The sequence below is a fragment of the Doryrhamphus excisus genome, linkage group LG22 (genome assembly GCF_037039965.1).
Source record: "Doryrhamphus excisus strain RoL-2023G ecotype Guam linkage group LG22, RoL_Dexc_Guam_v1.1, whole genome shotgun sequence".
NCBI lineage: Eukaryota > Metazoa > Chordata > Actinopteri > Syngnathiformes > Syngnathidae > Doryrhamphus > Doryrhamphus excisus.
The window spans coordinates 12,066,949-12,093,590 of record NC_136378.1 but is presented as its reverse complement, the minus strand read 5'-3'; the positions used below and the strand labels follow the sequence as shown (position 1 = coordinate 12,093,590).

The window sequence follows — 26,642 nt, the reverse complement described above, 5'->3', positions numbered from 1 at the left end:
GTGCCTACGGCCTCTCCAAATTGTTCATTCACATTAATACACCAGTGTGGGCGGCACCGAAGGACACAGCAACACCGACTAGGTGGAGGCAGCAAGGATCAAACCGCCAACCTTCCGATTTCTGGCTTCTGGGTGACCTGCTTTACTTCCTGAGCCACTGTCGCTCATGTTGAGTATAAAAATAAAAGCATATTACAAAATAAACATTTATGAGACCCTGTATCTGACCTGAAGTCAACTGGGATAGGCTCCAGCTCACCTGGGACCGTAACGAGGACAAGCGGCGTGGAAAGTATCTGCTGGTTGAGTTCCTAACTGAAGAGGCTACAAACACACCTGAGATGCACTAAATATTTCTGTGAATGTGTTGAATCTTTCCCGTCTTTGGCTGGCAGATGAGACGTTGGCTGGCCCAGGTGGAGGACGTGTGATTAAAAGTGGATGCATGGAGCATCATGCACGCACACACAGATGGGAGATGAATATGATACGTTGAGGGTATGCCAAGAAAGTACTTCAATACGCATCAAAAGTCTTCTTCTCTGCTGTTTAAATTACACTACCTTTTTATAGATTTGTCATATTTTTTCCATAAAAAAGACGGATTAACATTTGTTGATGCTAGTGATGAAGTCAGAATTGCTGACTGAGAATCAATGCAACATTTCATATTTTTTTTATGTGTTTGGCAGTTTTGTAGTGGCCAAAATTCTTTGTGTTCAAGAGTAAAACTTGCTGTCAAAATCAAAAAGTCAACTAATGGAATTATTTAGTGCTTGCTGATGTATGCAATTGAATTTCCAGCGTTTTTAGACCCAAGCAGGTTGGGATATTTTGAGTGTGCGTGTATGTGTGTGGGATGTCTCCCACTCAGGATGCTGATCTCCCGCATCAGCATCAATGTATTATGGAGGTGAAAAGCTTTCAATCGCAACAATTTCAGACAGTTATCATGCTGCAGACAAGCAGTGACGCATTCACGGACGTGATGTGCGTAAAAGTGGCAAGCAAAAGAGGAAGGCATGTTACCTGACACGGCGGTTTCTGGGACCCACTTGGACCCCGGGTGCAGAGTGTGGAACACGGCACGAACCTCCTGGCAATTCGGCGCCTGGCCGTCAATCCTGGAGAACACGTGCAGGCATGCGCACAAAAGAAGCCCTAAACTAAACATGGCTACAAAACTGCAAAAACACAAACAAGGAAATGAATCTAAAAGCATTCAGAGAGGATCCGGTGATTTAGGACGCTGCCTTTAGGACGTGGCTTTCATCAGCATCCTTCCGCAAGTGTGATGCTGCTCGACCAAGTAACTCGGATGCTGACAAGTTCACAAGACTCAAGCTGCAAGCTGGTGCGCGCATCGTGAACGCGCATACACATGTCTTCCTTCCTGTCTACTCAACAGAGATGTCCTAGGTGTGTGAGTAGCAGGGATGTGACGTCAGAGGACATTGAACGCTGTGGTAAAGATGCTGAGTGGCACCGACAGCACTTTTCAACGTAGCTAGTTTCGTTGTAGCTTATTTGTGCTTTGATATCCGTTACAGAACCAAACATGCATATTTATTTTAAAATGCTAATGAAATGTCAATTATTAAATATACAAAAGAGTTCAAATGCCAAATGAGAAGCTGCAGTGGAGACGCCAAAATCACATTTTGACTTGCAACAGTCTCGCCTCCACTTCAGCTCAATCAAGGTAAAATGCTGCCATCTAGCGTCCAACCAGCGTAACAACAGCTACTGTCAACACATCCAAGACATTGTAAAACTATGTCACATGGGGAAAGGAGACCGGCAACACCTGAAGTGCCCAAACTGAGGTAGGTCAAGTAAAACTACCTGCACTGTGAGCACTTTGGAACAGCCAAGTCAACTTACACAAAGATTGGGAGTACATCTTGTATACCAAGTATTGCCCCTTGAGGAGATATACTGTTCGAAAATGGTGGCCGGGATGTGTACTCGTACCAACTAATGTAAGATAATACTACACAAACTAGTCAACTAGTATTTCATACCTGGGCCTTTAGCACCACTATAATGTTGCAATTATACCGATAATTAAGGTACCAATAATTATCAGACATCCCTAGTGTTCATACACCGAACATTGAATAACTCTGTGTCGGTCTCCTTACTTCATGTGGGAACAGAAACCAATCAACTGAGCTCTGTGCTGTTCACACATCACAGTGTGGCTGTCAGACATCAACCAATCAGAAGAGAGGAAATCGCTTGGTGTAAGCCTGCTAGTCAAGTCAAACTTTATTTACTGTACATAGCATATTTCAAACAACCAAAGCCATATAGACAATAACAAACAATAACAATAACAAAAATTTCAAATTTGATCTAAATTGTTGGAGAAACTGACTTTTTTGACTTCTTAAAGCTTTTTGGTGACCACCGCTGAGGTACGTTGGTCATTTTTTCTTCAAAATGGCATCTAAAAAAGTGTTTTTCTGATGTAAGGATTGTGTATTTAAACCAGAGCGAGGCAGCAATGTGAAAAGCGTTTTATTCCGAGGACGTTAAAGACCTATCTCACAATCACTGCTCCTTCAGGGACTATGCTGTTTAGTGAACAAAGCATCATCATTGCATTTTTTTTGAATATTCTGAGGTGAATCGTGAATAATACTGAGTAATTCCCTCCCATTCCTTGCACCGAGGACTGCGGAAGAGGAAAAAAGCTCTCCAGCCAGAAGGAGCAACTAGGGCAGTAGATACGGAAGTATTTCACTAACTACACTAGATGCACCTTAGCTGGAGGACCTGCAGGTCAGGTCAGGTTTGTTGGAGATGTCCAATCCATCTGGAATAAAAAAAGAAGAAAATCAGTTGAAAGTACATGCATAATAAGAATTGTTGCTTAAGAATGAGAGGAGCGCTTGATTTGCTGAGATCTGGAACTAGACAAGCTGCATGAAGAGCATTTTTAAACCATTAAATAATAATAATAGCCTTGTCATGAGAAGCATATATGCTAACAGGCATATGCATAGCATTATGTGTTTAATACAGATTGGGATTGGGAGATATCGCTAGTATCAATCTGATACAGTATTAAACCCTGTTATTTTATATACATACCTGCCCACACTAGTGTGTGCTAGTGGTGGGCCATACTAGAAATGTTAGTATCAATCCAATTGGAAGTAAATGCAACGCTACTATGGACTATATTGATACTTTTTTACTTTTTTAAAGATATACTACAACAATAATAATTGTTTAAATCAATGATAAAGGCAACTATTTTAGCTCTCTTGTACACAGAGCCTTACTCAATGAGACATAAATACACAATAAATTTGAACTACACAACAAAAAACAGCACCCTAATCGCACCGGTATCGATCCGATACCACTACTACCCTTAATATCGACATTTGTATTGAAACCGTGTGCTGCATTGGCTAAAGTGGCGCCAACAGCCCCTCGTGATGAGCGGGTCGACTATGAATGAATGGCGATCTCGTCACAGTCGGTTCACTTCTAGAAGCAGCACACCTTGATAAATACACATTTTATCACATATTGTTGCCACTAATGACATTAACTATGCTAACACAAAAAGTTGAGAGTGATTGTTCCGCTGGAATAGCATAGCATGCACGCGGTCGTATGCCTTTAAAAACATAGCAATGAAATATACGTTGGAAAGAAGCCTTACCTGTGCTTGAACGCATCCTAGTTCACGGTATGGCTTTAAGTTCTACCTTGGAGGCAGATGTTGCATCCTGCTCATTCCGTCTTTGCTGCAAGCTAACAGTTTTGTCAAGCATGAAATTGTCATCTTTGAGTTGTTTCACTCTTTGTGGTGGTGGGGGTGGGGGTGGGGTCGGCGTGCAGGCGACGCAGTCTTCCCGGATGGAAATCCTTAAAACCAAAACATCGCTTTAAAAATCTACATTAGAGTTGTAAACAACAAAAACTTTAAAACTAAAGCAGCAGGACGAATTAGTTTGATTCAGTCGATGCAGTGTGTGTGTGTGTGTGTGTGTGTGTGTGTGTGCTGCAGGAGCCGCCCAGGAGGCTTGTGACCTTTAACCCTTGTAAACCCTGCCCCCACAAAGCCCCTCCACCACCCAGCTTCGTTTGCACACAAGTATCACCCCAAAACATTTACTACATGAGACCCTCTGCCTCCCTCTTCATCACTGTGGGAACCGTTGCTCAACTAACCTTTTTCCCAGCTTGAACTTTGACCTACATTCCTTTCCTGCATTCTCCCGTTTCCTGTATTTGTAGACACAAAATCATCATAAGGCATGAATAATCAAGTATCATTTTTAGCTGACGTTGGAATCAGTCAATATTCCAATAAAGCATACCATCCCCATATTGTTTGCACATGACTTGTAGTGGATCCCTCCTGGTACGATGGTATGTGTCCCAGGGTTCCAAGGAAGGGGGGGGGGGTCCTCACAAAGTTAATATGCTGGCTAAACAAGTGGCTCAAGATAGGAGAGAAGCTCAGAGTACTTTCAGTGTTGGCGCAGGCCTGCCAACATGTACAAGTTAGTTGTACTCACTGAATAGGGTGTCAGTGTTTACAGTTTTTAATGGTGTGTAGCTAAATATCACTTTACAATAAGTTACACAAAAATAGAGTAGTTACTGAGGAAGTAATGATGAACTAATCACTAAGGCACATAGATTTCAAATAGTTATTGAGGAAGTAGTGGAGAACTAATGAGGAACTAGTGAGTAGAGTAGTCACTGAGAAACTAAGGCACATACATTTAGAGTAGTTACAGAGGAACTAATCACCAAGGCATATTTACAATAGTTTTTGAGGAAATAGTGAGTAGAATAGTTACTGAGAAACTAAGGCACATATATTTAGAGTGGTTACTGAGGAACTAATCCCCAAGGCTCATACATGTACAATAGTATTTGAGGAAATAGTGGAGAACTAATGAGGAACTAGCGAGTAGTTACTGAGAAACTAAGGCACATCCATTTAGAGTAGTTATTGAGAAACTAATTAGTAACTAATCACTAAGGCATATTTAACTGAAAGTCAGTTATGCATGTATGACGTTAGAACTAAATGCACAACACGGCAGTTAAATTGCCACAAAGTTTATTTTCATGAATTGGTTCACACTCTTTATAAATGTATGTACATAGAACTCCACCCAAAGTAAATAAATGATTAAATAGGGGGGAAGGCAACAAATAGAAAACATACTTCAACTGAAGAGTCAAAGTAAGGAAATATACAGTCAAAGCGCTAACTGTAAAACTACGGACTTCAATGTCTCTATTATATTGCCAGTGATGTACTGTCTATGGTCACATGTGGAGGTAGGATTCTATAAACATGTAATGCTAACTTAGCACAATATAAGGTGCCAAATGTTGGAGTGGCTGTATAACTGAGGAATGTACTGTACTGTACTACACTTAGCATCTAAAATGGAGATGAAGCAGACGGCTATATACTGTATGCTGTACTTTTTGGATTTATGGGTGCTAATAATTATGCTTGATGTGCATACACACATTTAATAGAATAGAACTAATATAAATGTAGAAACTCAAATACCCTTTCACAGAGTTTGGTTTTAAAATGGGTGATTATTGAAATGAAGATGACAGCTGTAATCTGTTGAATGTCTTGAAATAAGGCGTAATTCATTATGAGCTCCCACGATGCTGCATTTCATTATGAAGTAACATTCATGTGGCACCACCCAGTATGTTTTCGGCCAAGAAAACCCAGTTCAAGTTTGACCATACATGAAAACAACATATGCGTGTATACAAAACCACTGAAACTGAAATGTCAAGGAAAAGCAAGAAAACATAAGTTGTATATCCTTGAGGTATATGCTAGAGGACTGCACACGCACAAAAAGCATCCTAAAATTTGACATTTTAGACCTAAAGAAAAATAAAGTGGGAATTGAACAGATGAAATGATGACCGGACGAAATAGCCACAACTCATTATTCTATTCTAACATACTCCCTCTTATGTGTCGCATCACAGGACCAAGTACTACTACCACCACATACTTAAATGTTTAAAAAAACAAACTAAATATCACCAAGACATGTGACAACAAACCCTGTGCATTTTGTTGTGGCATCTCTGAATAAAATACTTCAAAACAAATTATTTTAAATTCATTTTTTTCTAATCTCAATTAGTGTGAATCAAGTAACATATTAAAAAAGTTTATATAACAACTTAACTGACTTGACTTAAATTAGATAAGGTACTTTGGTTTGACTAGTATGTGTGTCAAAATGACATATTATATCCTGCTTTTTGCTTTAAAGGGGCCGTGCCTGAGAAGTGCTTTTGGTAACTGTTCGAGGGAGGGTGCATGGCGACAAAGAAACATAAGGGCCACACTGAAATGGAAAACAATTGTAAAAATCTAAGAAAAAAGTGGAAAACTATCAGACCCATCCATTTTCTACGGCGATTTGTATGCTGGAGCCTATCACACCCTGGACTGGTCGCCAGCCAATCACAGGGCACATACAGACAAACATCAAACAAATCCAACATGTTTTTGGAATGTGGGAGGAAACTGGAATACTCGGCGAAACATGCTAACCACATGCTAACCAGACCCATGTCACATTATAATATAGTTCAAGTACACAACTTGTAATGTTAATGTTATGAGATTTAAATTGCGACAATCTGAAATCAGCACTCTCTCTGCCCCTTGTGGTTGATGATGATGGACATAAACGGAATATTATGCCACTTTATTTTCATTACTTAATGGCTTTATACTTGTAGAATACTTATACTTGTGTTTATCAGTGTGACCCTAACAATCCTTCGCCAGTCTATGCTTGGTAAACATGAGGATCAATTGGAATATTGTGGCCGTGTCCCGGTTGCGTAGGGATGGCTGCTACACCCTGCAGCACTATCTGATGCACCGTTTCTATTTCAGACATGTGAGCCTCACCAAGCGCCGGCTAAAAATGCAACACAATCAATGAATTCCTCTGTCGTTTTGATTTTCTCTTCCTATGTCTGCACATGCTCTGGTAAGGTCAACCTCTGTGACGGCAAAAAGAGCTGCGTTCGGCACCAGAAATGATGAACGCTAAGGCAATAAATCAGATTTCAGGTTTCGGTTCTGTCTAGATCTCATGCTGCTGCAGACATGGTGAAGTTGTCATTTTCAAAGGTCTCTGCTGGCATCAATGTGAAGAGTAACAGCTGAAGGTCCAACGTTACAAGGATGGACTGTTCAACGCTTAAGAAGCACTACGATTTATAGAAGAGTTCTTGGCCCACTCAGGTTGCTGGATGTAAATCCCATCCAAACTAAAAACAGAAGGAAGTCATATTTACTTTGTTCCTATATTGTGTAACAAAAAAATAAACCTTAGAGAAGATGTCTTCAGATGCTGGCTGCCACCCACCACTGCATCTACCACCTTTGGGAGCATCCATCCTACAGGATTCAAGCATCCTCCAGCGCTGTGGGCCTCTTCAAGTCCCGGATCTGCTTGATCAGATAGTTTTTCTCATCACAGAACTGCTCGTCCTCTGATCTGTCTGTCTGGAAATGGCTCAGGAAGTCCACCAGCTTGGCCTGGTTCTTCAGAAGAATGTCCAGCACCGGCTGAGTCTTGTTGGGGTTTGCAACAAATACCTGTGAGATCAAAAATAAGTTATGCATCGCAGTGGTGTCCAACATCAAAGAAAATAAGTAGATAACAGATACGCATGCTCATGATGACAGTTTATTCATGCAAATAATAAAGGTCTGGATCTTGCACCATGTTCTCAGACTAGAGCTGTCCTATGTAGTCTGACTGGTGTGTGTCCCACCCAGTCATTGAGCACGAACTGATGAAACCTGGACGGACAACCTAAACAGCCCAGTTGCGATCGATTCAATGTGCTGAGAATACAATGACCTGGATGAATGAGAATATTCCCCTACCAGTGACGCTGGAACACCGAGGTAGGTTAGATGGCAAAGGTTATAGTGGGCGTAAAGCACTTCCACTTCCATATTATGTGTATTATCATTCACAGTAGTGATGCCATAGTTCAGACTGATAGATTTTACTAATTAGATGCATGTTAGTGTGACTGGAGATCACAATTTTGGCGTCTGATAGTCACAATTTGCATCATAGTCAATTATGCAAATGTGACATTACACGTTATTACACCATCCCCCTTCGCCGCCACAAATACTGTATATTGCAGCACACACCTTGAAGACGTGGAAGGCTTCAAACTGAATGTTTCGACTGTTATCCCTCAGCATGTTCATCATCAGCTTCAGGTTATCCGCTCGACTGATGTACTTTGTCATGACGGTGAAGTTGTGTCTGTCCAGCAGAAGTTCTCCAAGGAGCTGAAAATGGTTTATAACCTTTATTGACGACACCAAGTATTCATTTAACCGAAGCGGCAATGGTGTTACCTTCAAAGACTGTCTTTTGGTGACATAATTTTCAGAATGCAGGAGCTTCTCATATTCTGTAAACACCTTAGAGACATTTTAAAGCAGTGTTAAATATAGTTACCGCATACTCTGAGGTGTATCAAAAATAGTACATTTCTGTACTTACTCGGTCATAATTGGTCTCTAAGAAATCAGCACACATGAGCTTGTGTCTTGTGAGGAGATCCTGACAAGGGGGGGGGGGGGGGGGGGGGGACACAGGACATGATGTGTTTGGGAATGCTGGACAGAGAGCATTTTAGCCAAGCGTACCTTGAATGATGCAAAAGCGTCCGAGGCTATGTCGAAGGTGGAGAGTTCCACATATCGGAAGAAACAGTAGAACTCTTCAGAGAAGAGTATCGTCCTCGCCAATGGCTCGTGGCGGAGACACTCCCTCAGCATAATTCCACAGTTCAGCGCCACTTCTGCACTCTCATAGCTGTACATGTGCACACAGTACCAGTCAATACCAGCTCACCTTTTCATGATCCGTATTATTGTTCAACGCAGTAGAACCACTAAAGCCGAATGCCGCTCAGATTGTACGATTTGGAAAACAAGATTTTCAGAATAATGTGGAAAAACGCCATCATGCATGATGCAGTATACAAGACTTCTCCATATATTCTACCGTAAATTAATTACAACTGATGGTTTGAAATAAGACCATGGAAATACAGTAAACAGAGTTACGCATTTCCCCTAGGACAAATTTACTGCAGGACGGCAGTATTGTATTCAATTATTTAATCTAAGTCACATGAAGCCGACAAAGAGGCACAACGTCATTGACTGTCAACAGACAGCAGCTGACTATCACTCAAAACAACTCCAAGCAGGATGCCTGCATTTTAGAGTGCCATAAAAACCAGCTTTTGACAACCCATTTTTCATTTGCATGTCCGACGCTTGAGAAATTATAACAAGGTCCTTCTCACTGCTTGATGGGAGCTGCTGAAAGATATTTTGCAGAGCTCGAAATGAGGCTTCCATCAGAAAAATGTTTCAACAAGCAAGTTCTAAATGAATATGTTACAGTGCATTTGTTTCTCCTTGTGTGTGATGAGATGAACATACCCTTTCAGAAGCATGAAGAGGATCTGTTGATGCGTTGAGATGTATTCCACCGTGGGAGTACGAGTGCCAATCTGTCGTCTCACAATGTTACTGAACAGATTAACCACATCCTTCTTCCCCTGTGTATAAAAAAAACAAGACAAACTGAATGGTTCTGGTGGCATGAAAAGAAAATTTTGCTTTGGCCCAGTTCAAATCTATACTTTTGCTAATACGAGTGTGTGGCCTACCTCGAAGTCAATCCTCTGCAGATTTGCAATGAGTGAAATGAGGAGGTTCGTGTTGTACAGCTCCTGTGCGAGCTGAGCCACTGCTTCCGTCTGAGGCTCCTTGTCGCCTGTCCCACAGAGTACCTCCTTCAGGGAAGCTAGATTTTTGGAAGTTTCCTCTGCAACCTAGGAAGTGTGCAGTTCAAAGTAAGACATTGCATTTCCTTGTTACCGATATACAGACAATAAACTATCACTGACCTTTTCACACTTTTTACTTTCACCAGCGTCCAGCTTCTCCATGTAGGCAACATTTTCCTTTAAACTCCTCACTATTTCTGCTGGACTCTTCTGAGATTTCCCAAAAGGAAAAGGCATGGCTGGAGGAGAAAAAGAAACAACTCTGATGAACCATGAAATGGCTGCAAAAGGCACACATGAGGAAAGCAAGGCCATAGCTACCGTAGGTTACTGTCTGCTTGAAAGTCGACACTAGGTAATAAACTATTAAGACCAGAGCAACACTCGGAGCAATGCAACAACATAAACCTTTCCAAATGTATTTTCAAGCATCAACGTTAACTTGACCTTTTAACAATTGTCACTTAGTTTTCGTTTAAAACGACGAATATTTCCAGGCTACAGCAATATGTCCATCGACAAAAGTTTGAGCTAGCTTGTGAACCAGCAGCCATCTCGAGAAACAAGCAGTGATCAACGCTGAACCCTAAGGAGAACACCATTATTTAAAGTAAAAAAAAGTGTGAAAACTCACCGATCGAATGAGATGTGAAGTTTTAAAGTTGGAGGAAGCTTGCTGGCTAAATGTTAGCTAGCAGGCTAGCAAGTTGTTGTACTTTCCTGTTTCACGGGTAAGTTGCGTTAAATGTGAGTCTCCTTATCTTGGATCAGTGGCTTTTTAGGTCTAATCCGTAACAAAAACGGCTACAAGTGTGTAAAACGGACGAGCGTCATAACGGTGATGTTGAAACTAAATTTGGTAACTCGTCTTGACCGTCTGTCACCTAACTAGCTAGCTAGCCTGACTGTCAACTTCATTTCCCTGTTGTCTCCTGCTGAAACTCTAGTCCTCTCTTCATCCTGGGGACACTGGGTGGGTATGTTTTGCCTCATAGAATGACTGACGTAGGTGGAAGCCAATGGTGTTTGAAGTAGGCAATATTTTTTTTAATAGAACCGCCCTCTTGTGAAAGTTGCGCTTGTTTTATAGCTTTAAGGGTTTTGTTTGGGTGGACCAATTCAATACTATTTAACATTAATGTAACAGTGTCGTCCTGAAACAATAATCAAGTGCATCGAAATTCGAGCTGCTAAACCTGAATGTATTGTTTTAATACCTCCAAGGTTGGGCAATACGGTAAATTAACATCAATGATATGGAATGATATATGAATGATATTATATGAATCAATTATATCAATCCTATACCAAGTAAATAAAGTATTGCCGATACCAGTACACATTTTTGTAAATACATGTTAACAGTATATAAATATGACAATACAAGACAATGTAACAACAAAATAGAATTATTCATTTTTATTTCATACAATTGTTTCAACACAATACAATAAAAAGCAATAACTGACTTTAATTCAAATCTTTCACAGCCCTCTTTTGTCCATTAATTTATACCCTGAGTTTGTTTGTTTATGCTCCTATGGCTAGTGTCATAACCTCATATTTACACACTGTTCAACTGTCTCCATGGTTTGGGATATTTTGAACTGCAAATTGAACTATGTCACGCACTGTAGTGTAACTTGTTCAAAATGACCATTACTCCCCAATAGGAGCATCGTTTGGAGTTGCTTTTTTCATTCCTTGTATATTTTCAGACTATATTGTTTTCGCCGATACATTTATTCAAATTACAGGGTGTATTTTGTAGGTGTCCGAGATGAAACTATACTTTTACGGATCCAAACAATGCAGTTAGGCGCCAAAACCCTTATTTTGAAACGCATACCCGGAAGTAGCGAGAGTAAGGCCTTGTAGCTAGCAGCTTAACGGCGGTAGAGTGAGAAAAAGCACACGATCACTTGTGAAGGACGGGGGAGAAATTCAGTCGCCGCTCGCCACACTTTCCCCCTCTTTTTTACCTCTGGGCGCCAAAAGATAATAGTTGCCAGGTAAGACTTCTGCGTCGTCGTCTGGAAGGCAGCCGCCGTGTTTCGTGGCCTGTGGTGGTTGGAGGCCGTTGTGCTCGGCGCTGAAGCCGCTCGCTGCTCTCTCTTGTCGGGGCTACATCACGTATGGCGCTCTTTGCAAACACCCGCGCCTGTCAGGACTATAGTCCTCATTTAAAGGGAAATATTCTTCCTTTCACTGCTTAATAATAACACACAACCACGAAAAAGTCACATTTCCTCACCGGTGGCCCTATGTTCCCCCACACTAAAAAGCGGCCTTGAGGAACATTGGGGGCTGAAATAGTTGAAAATGTGAGCGGTTTGTAGATAGTTTGTGGGAGAAGGAGACACACACCCCCTTTAATTCAAAACTTTGTCAAAGAAACATGGGGGAGTTTCCTCCTTTCTCTTACAACAGCAGCACACATTCGTCATTGTTCGCTCTGTCATACACATTGGTGATGTAGATGATTTTGTTGGGTGGATACAAAATAATAAAGCATATTTAAATGTTGTTTACTGAGGCTTATTGTGTATTTGAACGCCGCCGCAGTGAGGCGATGGTGGCTCTGCAATCATGGCAGTAATGGCTAGTCCAAGACGCTGCAGCATATTGTTTGTCTATTTATTTAAAAAAAAAAACACACAAAAAACATCCACTTTCATTCGCACGTTAATGTTCATCTTGAAATGTTCCTGTGTGCTGCTGCGTTCACGGCCACCATTTTATAAAACACACTGAAGACAACTGCACACATTTATCCCAGGCTCATCTGAGCCATGTTGTCAGAAATGGTTTGATTTTCATAGAAATGTATAATTGATGCATATTGTACATATTTTCATTAAATAACAATAACAATGTATATTTATTAAATTGCAGTGTTAAACAATTTCAAGAATCCTTACATGGTACAAAATAGATGATTTTACACAGAATCACATTTTGGTAGATGTGATGGGTTGATAGATGGGTAGATGGATAGATGGGTAGATAGATAGATGCATGTTGGAGCAGCCTCTCTGAGCACAATGAGAAACATTGCATCATTTCACCATCAGCATTTACCGTCATTGTGCAACAAATGGTCAGCTTTTTAGGGTCTTCTGTGTTATTTTCTTGTCCGATGTGATACTTTGAATGACTCCTGATGTTGCGTTCACTGGGTACACCCTTCATTCAGCCATCATTGTAGTGCTGCACAAAAGAAATCCCAGAAGTAAGTTGTCATCTCTTCACACAAACATGTAATGCGGTTGAATTGTTTTGTATTTTACTTAGCCAGCTGCATCACAAACAAACGCTGCCATCCTTTACTCAAGGACTCGTTGGAATTACAACCGACACTTCCTCCTTGCTGTACCCGTCCACCAGGGAGAGATGGCTTCGCTGCTCTGTTCCTATCACAAAAATGACGGTGTTTATTTGTGAAGCAGATATTTCTAAATGATATCTGTTGCAACAATTAATCGATGGTTAATCAATGACTCAATTAATCAACAACTATTTTGGTAATCGATTAATTGTTTTTACAGCCTCTAAAATGTAAGTATTTTTAGCTTCCTTAGTCATCCATTGTTTACTCTCATTTGGAATCTTCCATTTCTGAATAAAGAGGCGGAAATTACATTTTTTTTTAATTCATTGATTAATCTAAAAAATAATCGACCAATTAATCATTTATGAAGATCATTGTTAGTTGCCGACCTAATTATATTGCATATTAGTGTGAATTTTTTTGCACAGGTTCTATTGTCAAAAAAATTCTATCACAGATGAGGTCCCCGCTGACAGATGCCATTGTGTGTATCACTCACACTCGTGAAAAACACTCAACCTTGTCTCATCCATCATGTTCTTTCATTTCCATTTTTTTTCTCTTTGCTTTTATTTGTTAGAAAGTCCTCCATCCTTAAAAGCCCGGACCATGTCTGGACAGAGGAAGGGTGCTGCAGCTCGCCTGCCTAAATGTGCCTTCTGCCGAACCAGCCGGGAAAAAGACTGCGGGCAGCTGCTGGTGTCTGACGGCCAGAAGGTGGCAGCCCACCATAAGTGCATGGTGAGCGCAACACGGTGGTCTCTCAACTGTAAAAGTATTACATGATGTGTCACTTGGAGACATTGTTACATAGTTTGGTCCAGAATGATGTTTATATATTATCCTGATTGTTTTCCCTCGTGAAAGGTATGTGTATTTTGTTCCTACTAACCAAGATGGAACACCAGGTGACATTTCCTGTTGTTACTGCTTTGACGTGTCACTGTACTGTATGTACTGTAGATGTAGCACGTGTGTGTGCGTGGCGAGACAATTCAGTTGTTCCCCGTGCCATCTCCATTGTTAACCTGTAAATCGTACCTGATTTTGTGCTGTGTATGAATCACATGGGTTTACTGCCAATTAAATGCCCATTCTAACATTAATTATTTATACTAGTACTACAGAGGGCTTTTATTGTGAAAACTGGAATAGGAAGCTGGCTGCACTTTATGCACAGGCGAAAAAGGCATCTACAAGCAGGTAACATGGATACAAAATGATGCAGGGTCAACATAGTACATGCCGATACACAATATCGGGTTTGTGAGGACGATGTTTTAGCAAAAACGACAATTTATTTAATCGAATCATGAAATAGTTCAGGCACATTTTGAAATAATTCATAACTACATTTCCCATGATGCTTACAGTGCGGTCCGGGAAGTAGTGAATTTCCAAACTCGTATCACATTTTGATAGAAGTCTTATGCAGCGACCAGCTTTTGTTCTGATAGCTGTTGAGTACGTTTGATTAAAATGTAGAAGTACTACAGCTTTTGCTCGAACATTAACACCACGGCAGCTGTTGAACTCTGTACTCTGTTGGGGGGGGAAAAGCAGACACATTAACAAGTGACGCTGAGAGCACCGACTATTGATAGGATTGCAAGGTTTATAGTGTGCACAAAGCAATTCATGTGCCGTTCCAGTCCCATCGCTCACAGTCTGGCTGCCCTGTTCTCATGAGATCATTTTTTGTCTTCAATGAGAAATATTGCCAAGTTTTAACACCCCGAGTTACCATGTCAAAAAACAAAATACTACAGTTCCACAAAATGTAAAAGCAAACCTATTCCTATGACTAAACTAGTAATGGACAGCAGGTCCAGCATCCTCACTCTTTATGTACTCTTTATTCTCTTGTCGTGCATTTATGTATGGAATGTTTCCATACATATTACCTTGCTCATATTTCTGATACTTCAGTGTTGATGTAAGACTGCACAAAGTCTTTATTCATTTTTGTTTTATGTTTGCGGCCTGTAGCTTTTTTCCTCCGCCCTGGTCTCATCACACTCGGATAATGAAAACATTGGAGGCTTTTGCATTGAGGATGTGAAGAAGGAGATCAAAAGGGGAAACAAATTGGTGAGTCCTTTTCGACATTGTGTTGGCCAAAGACAGCATGAGTTTAGTGTACTACTTTTAAAGCCGTTTTTAAAAACTGAGTATTGGTTTTGAAGTTGTACACAAAAATACAATCATGTTCGATTTCTTAGTCGATTAATCTGAAGCTTGTTGTTTCTATTCATGGCATAATCTGTTGGGCAATAGATGGAGCAAATGAATATGAAGCAAACACCAACAGTTGGTGCAACAGTCCAAATGAGCCGATAGGGGGTGCTGTTGTACCATATTTTACCCGCAGGCTTTCATTCACATGCCTGCCATCACGTCCATGAAAATAAATGATTTAAAATAAATCTCCCTGCTTATTTGGGATTCAGAAATTACATTGGCCACAAATTAGTGGATTTTTGGTATTAAATACGTGATAATAACACCTAAATACATTATAATAGAGCATATGTATATGATGTAAAGACGTGATGTAGGTGGAAGATGGCGGCGACCCCAGAACTGGCTTTAGACAGTCAGCTTTTTTACAATCCTGCCTCAGAAGTTACAACAAAGTTTAGATATGGGTTTGGAGAGGAGTGAGTCATGTTGTGTATGAAACATCAGCATAATCCAGGATATTTCAGTGTTAAAGATAGACGTTTTTATGGGTGCTTCAATTGCTCATGGGGGTTATGTTCCAAGACCACCCGAAAGTGCAGTCGCTGGGGTCTATTGTATTTATCTGCATCAGGTCCATGCAGAGACTTTATTATTCAGATCTACATTGTAAAAATAAATTTTCCATCCTAGCAAATCAAGTGTGTGTCATTTTCTTTTTTGCTGTTTGGAAGGAAACTAACAGAGCTCCGTGTCCCCTAACAGATGTGCTCTTCCTGTCACCGGCCGGGTGCTACTATCGGCTGCGACGTGAATTCATGCCGGAAGACTTACCACTTTTACTGCGCTGTAAAGGACAAGGCCCAGATTAAAGAGAATCCATCACAAGGAATCTACCTGTAAGTTACTTTGCCATTTGACTCTTGTTTTGTCACATTTGTCATTAAAACGATCGCTTGTTTCCAAATGAAGAGTTTACTGCCGCAAACATCGAGATGCTTCAAGAGATGGCATTGAAGGCAAGTGTGCTCTTTCTTTCTACACTTTGTGTTTTTTCAGATCTAATATTGGCACTTGAAGTACTGTAAGTCTTTTAGCAACCATGTTTTTTTTAAATTCTTATTTCAGATGAAGAGGAAGGTGTGGCTAATGACTCGGACTGCTCGCCTCCACAAAGTCGGGGCAGAGGAAGATTCGAGAAGGGGCGAGCCAAGGTTCGTGGCCAATCAGAAGACGCCCGCTCCACCTCCTCCCAGGCAGCAGACGAGGAGACTTCCTCACACGTAAGACAAGTCCCGGTCTTGCTGGGTCATTTGGCCTGTCCAGGTCTGGGTCTGAGAGGCTTGCTGTGTTTTCTAGCGGGAAAGGTCGCCTCTTCGCGTCAGCCCGGGTGACAGCAGCCAGCGCTGTGGCTTTTGCCATGCTGGTGATGAAGAAAATGTAACCAGGGGCGTGCTTCATACCGATAACTCCAAAAAAGTGGCTGCTCACTACAAGTGTATGGTAAGTGTGTGCGTGCGTGTGTGTGTGTGTGTGTGTACACCGAGGTCGTTGCAAGCACTTTGTTGTAAATGTACTATGTGTCACATTACAGCTGTTTTCATCTGGGACAGTTCAGCTGACGACCACGTCACGGGCAGAATTTGGGAACTTCGACGTGAAAACAGTCATCCAAGAGATTAAGCGAGGGAAAAGAATGGTTATAAGAACTTCTATATTCAGTTTTAATTCCAGTCATTATTCTGGGAGATTTCCATCTTAACAGAATCTTTTGTCTTGCTGTTTTTGAAGAAATGCACGCTTTGCACCCAGCTCGGCGCAACCATTGGGTGTGAAATCAAAGCCTGTGTGAAGACCTACCACTATCACTGCGGCCTGCAGGACAAAGCCAAGTACATTGAAAACATGGCGCGCGGAATATACAAGTAAGCCCTGCTATTACTACCAAACCTATTTCCATGACAAGGTTCACATTTGCAGAGCTCATTTCACTGTTGGGGGGTTAATTATTACTCAACCGTGTTGATTACGAACCATTTTGTATTTTAGACTTTATTGTAAGAACCACAGTGGCAATGAGGAGCGGGATGAGGAAGATGAAGAACGAGAGAATCGCAGTAGAGAAAGAGCAGCAACCGACCATGGAGGAACACCGTCTACGCAAGTCAATGGCAACTAGGTGCAATGTGAGTATTACTCAATAAATATCCCCTGTGGTCTTTAACAAGCTTTATTTAGTTCCCAAGGCTACTAGTCATAATTAACAATCCATCTACTAGGGCTTTAAAGCTAATCTTACCATTCAAATTTCCCTTTTCTGTTAACACGCTAACTTTGACAGCCTCAGTGTAAACTGACATTACTCACCACTGACCGGGGTTGGCGCCATTCTGTTGTAGCTAATGACTTTTGGACTGAATGAGGAATTATTGTCCACTGTTTTTTTTTCATTAATGTACTAACTGTATAGTGCTGAATATCGTAAACATTGGTTTTAACATCTGCTTTTATTTGTTGTACAGGTTTGATGGGTGGCAAACAGCGGAACCTCAAGCACGAGGGAGAGCGATACATTTTTTATTAATACAAAATATCAGCCTACTCTCAACGTTGTGGTTTATAACTTCCCATAAACTGTCCGCAACACCTCGCCTTTCCAAATAAATGGACGCATCGAGACAAGATGAGCTTTTCACGCACTGGTGATACCGACAGAGCATGGACTCTTACGGGACTGTGAAAAGCCAAAGGTTAACTTTCACAGGGGAGAGTTCTGGACGTATCTTCAGCGATGTGTGTGCTACTGTCGTGAATTAGTGCTGAATGGACTGATGTTTTCATTGTCACTCCACAGATGACTACAACTGATGAAGCATTCTTCCTTTTCTGTCACCAGTCTCTACAGAGTTGTGCGTTTTTTCTTTTGTTCATCATATCTTCATGTTAGCCTTTCTTTACTGATATGTAACGTGTAATACTGTTATCGTCGTGTCATTTTGAATAGCTGAATTTCAGACACAAGTCCAAATTTTTCTGGCATGCACTTGCATTTTTCCACGTTGAAAAGTGTTTTCTATTTAGTCGTTAAAGAGCACAGTCAAGCTTGTCACGTCAGTTGACTGGGTTTGATGTGATGTTAATTGTAATCGCTGCAAATGTATCCACTTTTTTTTTTGCAAGGTTTTGTATTTTACATGTTTGCTAAAAGTGTGAACAACAAGAAGTACTTTTCATGTAGCTGGTAACTGAGAGGAATGTCACACCAGCCCAAAGTATCATGAAGTTACTGTGGATGTCAGTTGACCTTACTTTTACATTCTTTAATCTGACTGATGCTTGTCATGCTCATCTGGAACATTCATTTTGCCTTTTTAGTTGTTTTTCAATAAATTAATTTGTGCATTTCATTCATGTAAATGCACAGATTTTTTTCATACAATTGTTCACAGTGAATTTGACACTGAAATGTTTTGTAGGGTACATTGGATCTTGGTGAAGATGTGAGCGCCATCCTACATTATACGGTCATGTGTTCCCAAAGTGCCCAAACATCTGAACCAAAAGCAAGATTCCAACTATGACATATTATGTTTTATGGAAAAGGAGAAAATCATCTTTAAGTGGTGGTCTACAGAAATAAAACTGACAGGCGAGTTGAATTTTTCTTGAATTATTTAAGCGTTATTTACTGGAATCTGCCTATGTGTTAACACATTAAAACTGAATTAAATGGTCTAAATATAGATAGATAACATGTATATCATACATCTCCCACGGTTGAAAAGCCCAGTTTTTACATGTTCAGGTTTTGTTCGGCAGTTATTGAATGCACCATGACCATCTGTTTCATTATTATTCATTAGTGCTGAGTATTATATACGTATGTTTTAAATGCGGGTGATAAGTGAGGCACATTTAGGGCTTGAGTCTGTGTTGAGTCGTGAGTGAATAATCCTAAATGAAACCATTATTTAGTACGTTGAATAATTGACACACATTAGGAATAGTGTGTCCATTAGTGTAAATACAGTACAATGTCAAGGAACGTGCCCACTAGTTCCACGTATCAGAAAGTGTCCCTTTAAAAGGCGGGGCGAACATCAACCCTGCTCGTTTTTGATTGGTTCGGACTGCTGCCCACGTAAACAACCGCGCTCAATGGGAGAGACGTTGTGTAAAGGACGGAAGGGTATTGCAGCGTAGCAGCTAGCCTCTCCATGTGTGAGCTGTCACCTGGGGCTAGAACACTAACTGGGACTGTTATTTGATTTTTTTTCCTCCGCCACATTAAACCGAAGCCCGGCGTAAACGGACATGGCGGCATCCAGCCAGTGTGTTGTGGTAAGGTCTCCCTTCAGAAAGCAGCTAGTAGCCTCAATGTAGCAATGTTACAGCATTTACTAATGTGCAAATGTGATTAATTCTATCTGATAAAGTATGGCTTGAACCTAAATTTGATACATCATTCACGTCTCTATCCCAAATATGAAAGAAGATAGAGCAGATTTTATACCGGAAAATAGTTCCATTGGTCCCCATTGCATTAATATTGAGTAAAGACAAAAGCTGTGATCGACCCACGGACCTTGGCAAGTACAAACGTACTGTAAAATATATAATAACTTAGGCTGTGAAAATCTGTTTTTAAAGTAATCAGAGTATCCAATTTACATTGTTTTGATAATCGAGTATGATATGTTCATGTACTGTATGTGCCTCACGCTGCAGTGCAGCAGCACGCTGTGTATTCGTTTTCTCCTAGCACTCACCACAATGCGAACGTGACATGTAATTTCCGGGCAAAAAACAATTCAATTTTAATAAAATTAAAAGTATGCAGGTTGATATTTAAAAAAAAATAAACATCCCACATTTCTTTTATCTCCTAATAGCTATAGCTCCGGTCCATTAGTTTGAAATACGTTGAACTTACTTTTCAAAGCACTACTATGACAGGATGTGGTCCAACACTCAATATAAGTCCGATACGAAATTGAAGAAGTAGGCGACCTAATCGACATGTACGCGAATGATAATACACCCGATATCATTACAGTGTCATTTTTTTCATAGCTGAAATCCAAGTTTTGTAATCTCGCTACTCAACATGCTCCTGAACCTCCCACGTAGTACGTGGACGTCGCTGCGTTTAATCATATAAATCCTAATAACACCCTTAATGGGTGTTTTATTGTACAACTCCCCCTCAACACATGTATAGTTAGGATGTGGTTTCGCCGTTGTCCTCGCATGGCCTGCGGTTATGGCGGCAGGAACTGTGCACCATGCGTTGTGTACGTGACGCAGTAGACATTTTGTTTTTAACGCCACGTGATTAAAAATGATTAAATCTTATTAATTAATCAACGTAATTACAGGACTGTACGCATAGTAGTCAATGCATGGCTGCTGTAACGTTTGAGTCCAATCTACAAAGATGATATTTGTGTTACATGAAGTAGTAGACAATAATGGACACAATGGATACAGTCACATGATCGATAGTGTACACTTGTAAGCTACTTTTTCTTATGGTGTTTTATTTTAAAACATCAAGCCATATCTGCAGGCTGGGGAATTCTTGCATTTAGCTGCTTATTTAATAATCCAATTCATCTCTTGATATTTTAAAGCGACTCCTTAAAGCTGCACGGCAAGTCTTCATTCAAAATAATAAAATGGACAAGTGGAAAGCAATCACTCCTGAATTAGAGTTTGAGTGCTGATAAGTGTGCGCTTGCCAAACATGGACAAACCACAAACACTCTGGAGTTGACCTTAATATGTTCCTCAAACAGGCAACCTTGACTGGAAAATAGACCTTCAGATCACATGACTTAGAGAGACATGTGTGTGTCACCGTTATTTAGATTTGAAAGTTATACCCCCAAACAGATGGTCATGTTTTTGTTCAATTGGCCTTAATTGTAGTTTCATTTGCATTTCCTTTCGCCAACTTACAAAACCATTTTGTAGGATTCAAAACAGGCCCTCATATGCCGTTGGTAACGTAACGCTAGGTTGCTTGTGGTTACCCGTGTTATTCCCAACGCACCTCGGGCTCTGCAGCAGCTTCTCAGCTTTCACATGACAACACTTATGTCATCTCACAGGAAAACAGTTGGCTGTAGCAGGAGGCTATATGACACAAAACTGAAAACATTGTATGGCGTTGTCAAACACACCTCTGTGTAGGCTGGACGTGATTAGGGGCGGCAAATGGAAAAATTGACTTACCTTTTTTACAATGACATCTCTCACGTGAGTGCAGCCACGCGTAGTTTTATTAGCAGGAGTACCTAAATACAGTGTTTCCCATGCATTCATTTATTTGCGGCTGCACGCCACATATAGATTGGGCGGTACCCGTTCATCCTTTTACGTATCCCCCCCCCCCTTCACCCATCACAACCCATAGCCATAAATAGATTGCAGTCCTGTGTGGAAACACTGAAATAAGACTCAAAGTTGTTGTTTTTTAACTTTATAATGGAGTGTGGCATAAACCAAGAAAGACACCAGCTACAATTTGGAGCTATGGATGAAGTTTTGCAAGAACATCACAACTAGGAATCTTATGTTGTGGGGAAAAAATCTCAATTATAGTCTATTACAGTATATGCAAAATAAACGTGACTCACATTAGTTGCAGCCCTAACTTGGATGGATTATTTCATGAATGTTATTGCCAAAATAGAGACACATGCAGGTGGTTGCTATCTATGTTGCTCATAAGGTTTGGCCTTGGAGGAGGTCCGCCTTATTATGTACCACACAAGTTTGATATTGATACAAACTGAGAGAATTCATGGGAAAGGCATGACCTTATGAGCTTACCTTCTACTGTTCCACGCCTGGATTATTTCTTAACTCTCTTGTCACTTACTTTCTTTCAGATCACTGATGAGGAGCAGGGTTATGATCTGGACCTGTTCTGCATCCCAAAGCACTATGCATGTGACTTAGAGAGGGTCTACATCCCACACGGACTCATTCTGGACAGGTGGGCTGTCATATTCATATTCATATTCAACAGCCTGTAGCAGGTTTGGAAGATGGAGTTGGCTCAGGCCTTAATGGTTTTCTGTTTTACAGTGGAACGTCTTTTGTTCCTAGGTCAAATATCCCATCATATACTTGTATTAACTGTACAGGCAGCATAGCTAGTAAGGACAGTAAACAATAACAAGTTCCAGTAGGTTCACCACTGTAAATTGTAAAAAAAATGCAGCACAAACTTTGTGGACAAATGCCTTGTTATTGCTGTATTCATAATAATTGTGTGTCATAGTCACATTTATGTAGAACACAGAAGATCTATGTACTACATATAGAATATTACATGCAGTGGAAAACCTTATTTATTCAGATTATTTTATTATGGAGGTACATTGCCCAGTGCTTCCTGCTTCCACTTTTAATTAACTTATTTCATACATTCATATTATTTTCTTATATACTATATATAATTTGAAAATATTGGTGGCCAGAAGATTGGGAACCTGCCAGCTACTAAGGCCTAGCATAACCTCTGCACATGAGGCATATGGGTGGTGGGTCAAACTCCAAAGGTTTGTGTAACTTCAGATCAGAGTGTGAAGGGTATGGCGTGCAGAGCCTTTATTGAAGTCTAGCAAACACAGAAATGAGTATAGTGCCGGGTCGGGGGGGGACAGAAGTGCCATGGGAACGCTGTTTCATTTTCGTCTATTATAGGGCTGGGCGATATATCGATATCGTTCATATAGATTTGTTCGATATAGACTGGATTTCATGTGGAGGTGTCATGTTTTAAGATGACGCCGTCCAATTGCAAGCTAGTTACGGCAGCTGCGTGTTTCCTGGGCCCTTTTTAGTTTTTAATAGTGCTTTATTTATTACTTTCTTATTTAGTTTTTGGTGCCATACCGATGTTAATGGATGTTTGTTGTTTACACTCGGGAGCAGCTGTTAGCTTTGAGTACCCCTTCGCTACACCGAGTGATCGGATATCCCCGTGGAGATGTGGAGGAGGAGATGTATTTATTTAAAAAAAGAGAATATACTGAGCCTTTGTGTTTTTAAACGCCACTGATGCGTCACTTCTGGAAATGACACGTTTGGTGTTACTATAGTCGGGACTCTGGCTGAACTTTAGCAATGCCACATCTGCTGACACAAACAGAAAATAAGTGGAAAACGACTGCTGACTAAAGCAGAAAGCGAGCCCACCACCCTCTTGACCACCCCCCCCCCCCCCCCATGTGATCCCAGGACAGAAAGACTGGCCAGGGAGATTATGAAGGAAATGGGAGGGCATCACATTGTTGCCCTCTGCGTGCTGAAAGGAGGCTACAAGTTCTTTGCAGACCTGCTCGACTACATTAAGGCCCTGAACAGGAACAGCGACCGCTCCATCCCCATGACGGTGGACTTCATTCGTCTCAAGAGCTACTGTGTAAGCACATTCACATACGTGCTCACGCTGGACAGTCATGATGGAATTGAATGCAAATGTCTTCTTCTTTGCTCAGAATGACCAGTCGACAGGAGAAATCAAAGTCATCGGAGGAGATGACTTGTCTACTCTGACAGGCAAGGTGAGTGATCACAAATGATCACATGACATAATACATACTCCACTCATGATCATTCACTGGTGCAGTGAATTTCCTGTCTTACCCGTCACTCTTATTCCTGTTCAAATGAAACGTTTCTGTTCTTTTTCACAGAATGTCCTAATCGTGGAGGTAAATACAGTTTATATACATCCATTCTTCCTCATTGAAATCATGTTTCTCGTCAAGCAATATTTAATATTAGCGCCTTTTGTGGTGTGCCAAAGGATATTATTGATACAGGGAAGACGATGAAGACATTATTGCAACTCCTCAAGCAGTACAAGCCCAAGATGGTGAAGGTGGCGAGGTAATGTAAAGCTTTCACTCTTCTTCCAAACTACTGCACTTAAACTGACCGCTGTTACTGTGTACATAGCTCATGATCATCAACTTGATTTTCATGTACAGTTTGTTGGTGAAGAGGACGCCGAGAAGTGTTGGCTACCGGCCAGACTGTAAGTTGACCCTTGATCAATTCCATCTGTAGATTATTCAAATAGAACACGGTTTCATTGAAGACTTTGCAAGTGTTCTTATCAACCAAAGTGTTTTGTATCTTCCTCTTTCTGTGTTGCAGTTGTCGGATTTGAGGTCCCTGACAAATTTGTGGTGGGTTATGCCCTAGACTACAACGAGTACTTCAGAGATCTAAATGTAAGTTTTGTTGGGTTTTTTTTCATCCATGCACTCTTATTGTAGAGTTTTATGCTGCCGATACTGATCACAGGGATTATACATTTTTCAATTTATTATGCTATTGGCCAGGTTTGCCCCATAAAGGGCAAAGGTCAGGACAATTCCAAGGTCCCTTGGCTGCCAAAAAATATATAATTACTAATAAAATATTCATACACTAACACATTTGCTACCAAAGACGTATTCATAAGTGTTTTTCAAACCGACTGCTTGCTCCCCTGCGTCTTTTACGTTTTTTGCGTGACAGGCCAAAGTTGTGTCATAGAAAGATAGGCTTGAAAAGTATCTTCAATGACATGAAATGATGATAATATGACATGATAATAAGCCTGTTACATTTAGCTACAATGAATCGTCTGATGATTGTTTGTTTGTTTTTTCAGCATATCTGCGTCATTAGTGAAACGGGCAAGGAGAAGTACAAAGCATGAAGAGCACCTTTTGGTGAATGTACATTTTCTTTTCATGAACTCCACTTTAAATGTAAGTGCATCGTAAAAGAAAGACCGCCTGCTCAGGGTTTCCAGAGACGCACTGGTATGATGCTGATCTTGGTGTCCATTTTAGCCTCCCCAATAGTTGCAAGTTTCAGTTTTTGCTGCTCTTTCACTTACTTCCCTAAGATATAACTAAATCTGAGATACACAATGCAACATGATGCACGTTCATCAACAGTGTGCACAATTATTAGGCAGGTGAATAGTTGGCCTTTGTTAATTAGTCAAGGCTGTTTTTTAGTTGATATGAGGTGCACTGGAAAGAAATGCATTTCAAAATACAAAATGTAGATGGGCATTTTTTGTTGTTGTTTTAATACAAGTGTGAGTTGTGGAGACCCAAAACAAAAACAATCCTCTTCAATTTGTTAAAAAAAATAAAGTTAATACAAATTAGTTGACAATTGATAATGGTGACTATTTCTATTTCTTACAGTTCTGTCATTGTTGGTCTAATCATTACACCAGGCATCGTTACGTCCATAAGACGGCTTCCTAGAAGTGGTACAGCTCAAAGTGTGAAGTGGTTATGATGTGAGGCCTCATGCGAGCACAAGCTAGGAAATATACTGTACATTGATCAACCGCAGGCAATCTGGCATTGATACATGCAGCTTTCTCAACTACATTAAGATGTCTTGCTTGCTGTGTTGCTTGTAAATCCCACAGTCCAGTCGAACAAGAAGCTGTCACTTCTGCTTCACTGAAGGATGCTGAAAGACTGATTGCTGTCCTGCTTGGTCAAACTTTTTGTCTTTTTTACAATCCCCGGCAATAATGGGAACTTTTCTATTTGCCTAATAATACATACAGTATGTATTGAGAATGATATTCCACTCAGCTGTTAATATGATTAAAAGTAATTTCTGTGCACCAACACTGACTAGTAGTACGGCACAATATCACAAAGCATGTGTGTAACTGTAAGATTTAATTAGATAACAATATATTTGTTTTTATGAGTTACTTGAAACTGTTGCATAATGTTGTATGCCTAAGTTGCAAGGTATGTCCAATATGTATATTGTGGGACGAAATACTTATTTATGCTCTGTCTTGAAAACACAACTATATAGCACTTGTGGATGGGGGGGGGGGCAATTGTGTGGCCAGGGTTTTTTTTTTTTATCAAAGCTGTTGTCCACTAAGTTGTGCTGTGCATCAACAGCAGACAATCGGTGTCTAAAAATACAACTACACACAAATGTAACATTTGAAAGATGACAAAACAGACTTTGCCAATGTTTTCATCTTGTCCTAGTTTTATGTTTCCTGTAAAACACTCTCAAAAAGTGGTCCCATCAGTTTGTGCTCTGCTGCTCAATAAATATTCATACCCTGACTTGTGTGTTGATAAACATTTTTGTGTGTTTGCTTAGTTTTGCACTTTATTACTAATAGTCACACTTGTGTCACTTTTAGTTGCATATCCGATTATGAATAGTAAATACT

At 40.5% G+C, this 26,642-nt stretch overlaps 4 protein-coding genes across 6 annotated transcripts in view; 2 read left to right on the top strand and 2 right to left on the bottom strand.

Moving 5' to 3' along the window:
- Window positions 1-1,523, bottom strand: part of gpc3 (glypican 3) — an 86,853-nt gene extending 85,330 nt beyond the window's left edge. Inside the window, exon 1 of the mRNA XM_058063678.2 lies at window positions 1,030-1,523. Coding sequence (XP_057919661.2) covers window positions 1,030-1,222 — 193 coding nt within the window. The 5' untranslated portion in view covers window positions 1,223-1,523. The remainder of the gene's footprint in view (window positions 1-1,029) is intronic.
- Window positions 1,524-5,844: 4,321 nt separating this feature from the next.
- cab39l1 (calcium binding protein 39, like 1) lies at window positions 5,845-12,023 on the bottom strand. 2 transcript variants are annotated; one of them, XM_058062847.2, is made up of 9 exons: window positions 11,868-12,023; window positions 10,006-10,124; window positions 9,766-9,930; window positions 9,536-9,654; window positions 8,729-8,897; window positions 8,583-8,642; window positions 8,435-8,500; window positions 8,222-8,365; window positions 5,845-7,648 (listed from the first exon to the last, which is right to left on the bottom strand). In XM_058062847.2, the coding sequence occupies exons 2-9, from the start codon at window positions 10,120-10,122 to the stop codon at window positions 7,457-7,459; spliced, it is 1,032 nt and encodes a 343-aa protein (XP_057918830.2). In that variant the 5' UTR covers window positions 10,123-10,124; window positions 11,868-12,023; the 3' UTR covers window positions 5,845-7,456. The 2 variants fall into 2 exon arrangements, with proteins under 2 accessions (XP_057918830.2, XP_057918829.2); XM_058062846.2 differs by lacking the exon at window positions 11,868-12,023 and adding an exon at window positions 10,520-10,875.
- On the top strand, window positions 11,733-19,045 carry phf6 (PHD finger protein 6). Of its 2 annotated transcripts, none has more exons than XM_058062842.2 (11): window positions 11,733-11,897; window positions 13,797-13,957; window positions 15,206-15,307; window positions 16,163-16,296; window positions 16,370-16,416; window positions 16,526-16,680; window positions 16,757-16,900; window positions 16,992-17,096; window positions 17,189-17,322; window positions 17,447-17,583; window positions 17,920-19,045. In XM_058062842.2, the coding sequence occupies exons 2-10, from the start codon at window positions 13,826-13,828 to the stop codon at window positions 17,574-17,576; spliced, it is 1,083 nt and encodes a 360-aa protein (XP_057918825.2). In that variant the 5' UTR covers window positions 11,733-11,897; window positions 13,797-13,825; the 3' UTR covers window positions 17,577-17,583; window positions 17,920-19,045. The 2 variants fall into 2 exon arrangements, with proteins under 2 accessions (XP_057918825.2, XP_057918826.2); XM_058062843.2 differs by having other exon boundaries at window positions 11,744-11,897; window positions 13,801-13,957.
- A 498-nt stretch (window positions 19,046-19,543) lies between these two features.
- hprt1 (hypoxanthine phosphoribosyltransferase 1) lies at window positions 19,544-26,532 on the top strand. The gene is made up of 9 exons (XM_058062849.2): window positions 19,544-19,738; window positions 22,294-22,400; window positions 23,651-23,834; window positions 23,911-23,976; window positions 24,109-24,126; window positions 24,222-24,304; window positions 24,406-24,452; window positions 24,575-24,651; window positions 25,077-26,532. The coding sequence occupies exons 1-9, from the start codon at window positions 19,712-19,714 to the stop codon at window positions 25,122-25,124; spliced, it is 657 nt and encodes a 218-aa protein (XP_057918832.1). The 5' UTR covers window positions 19,544-19,711; the 3' UTR covers window positions 25,125-26,532.
- Window positions 26,533-26,642: the final 110 nt, after the last annotated feature.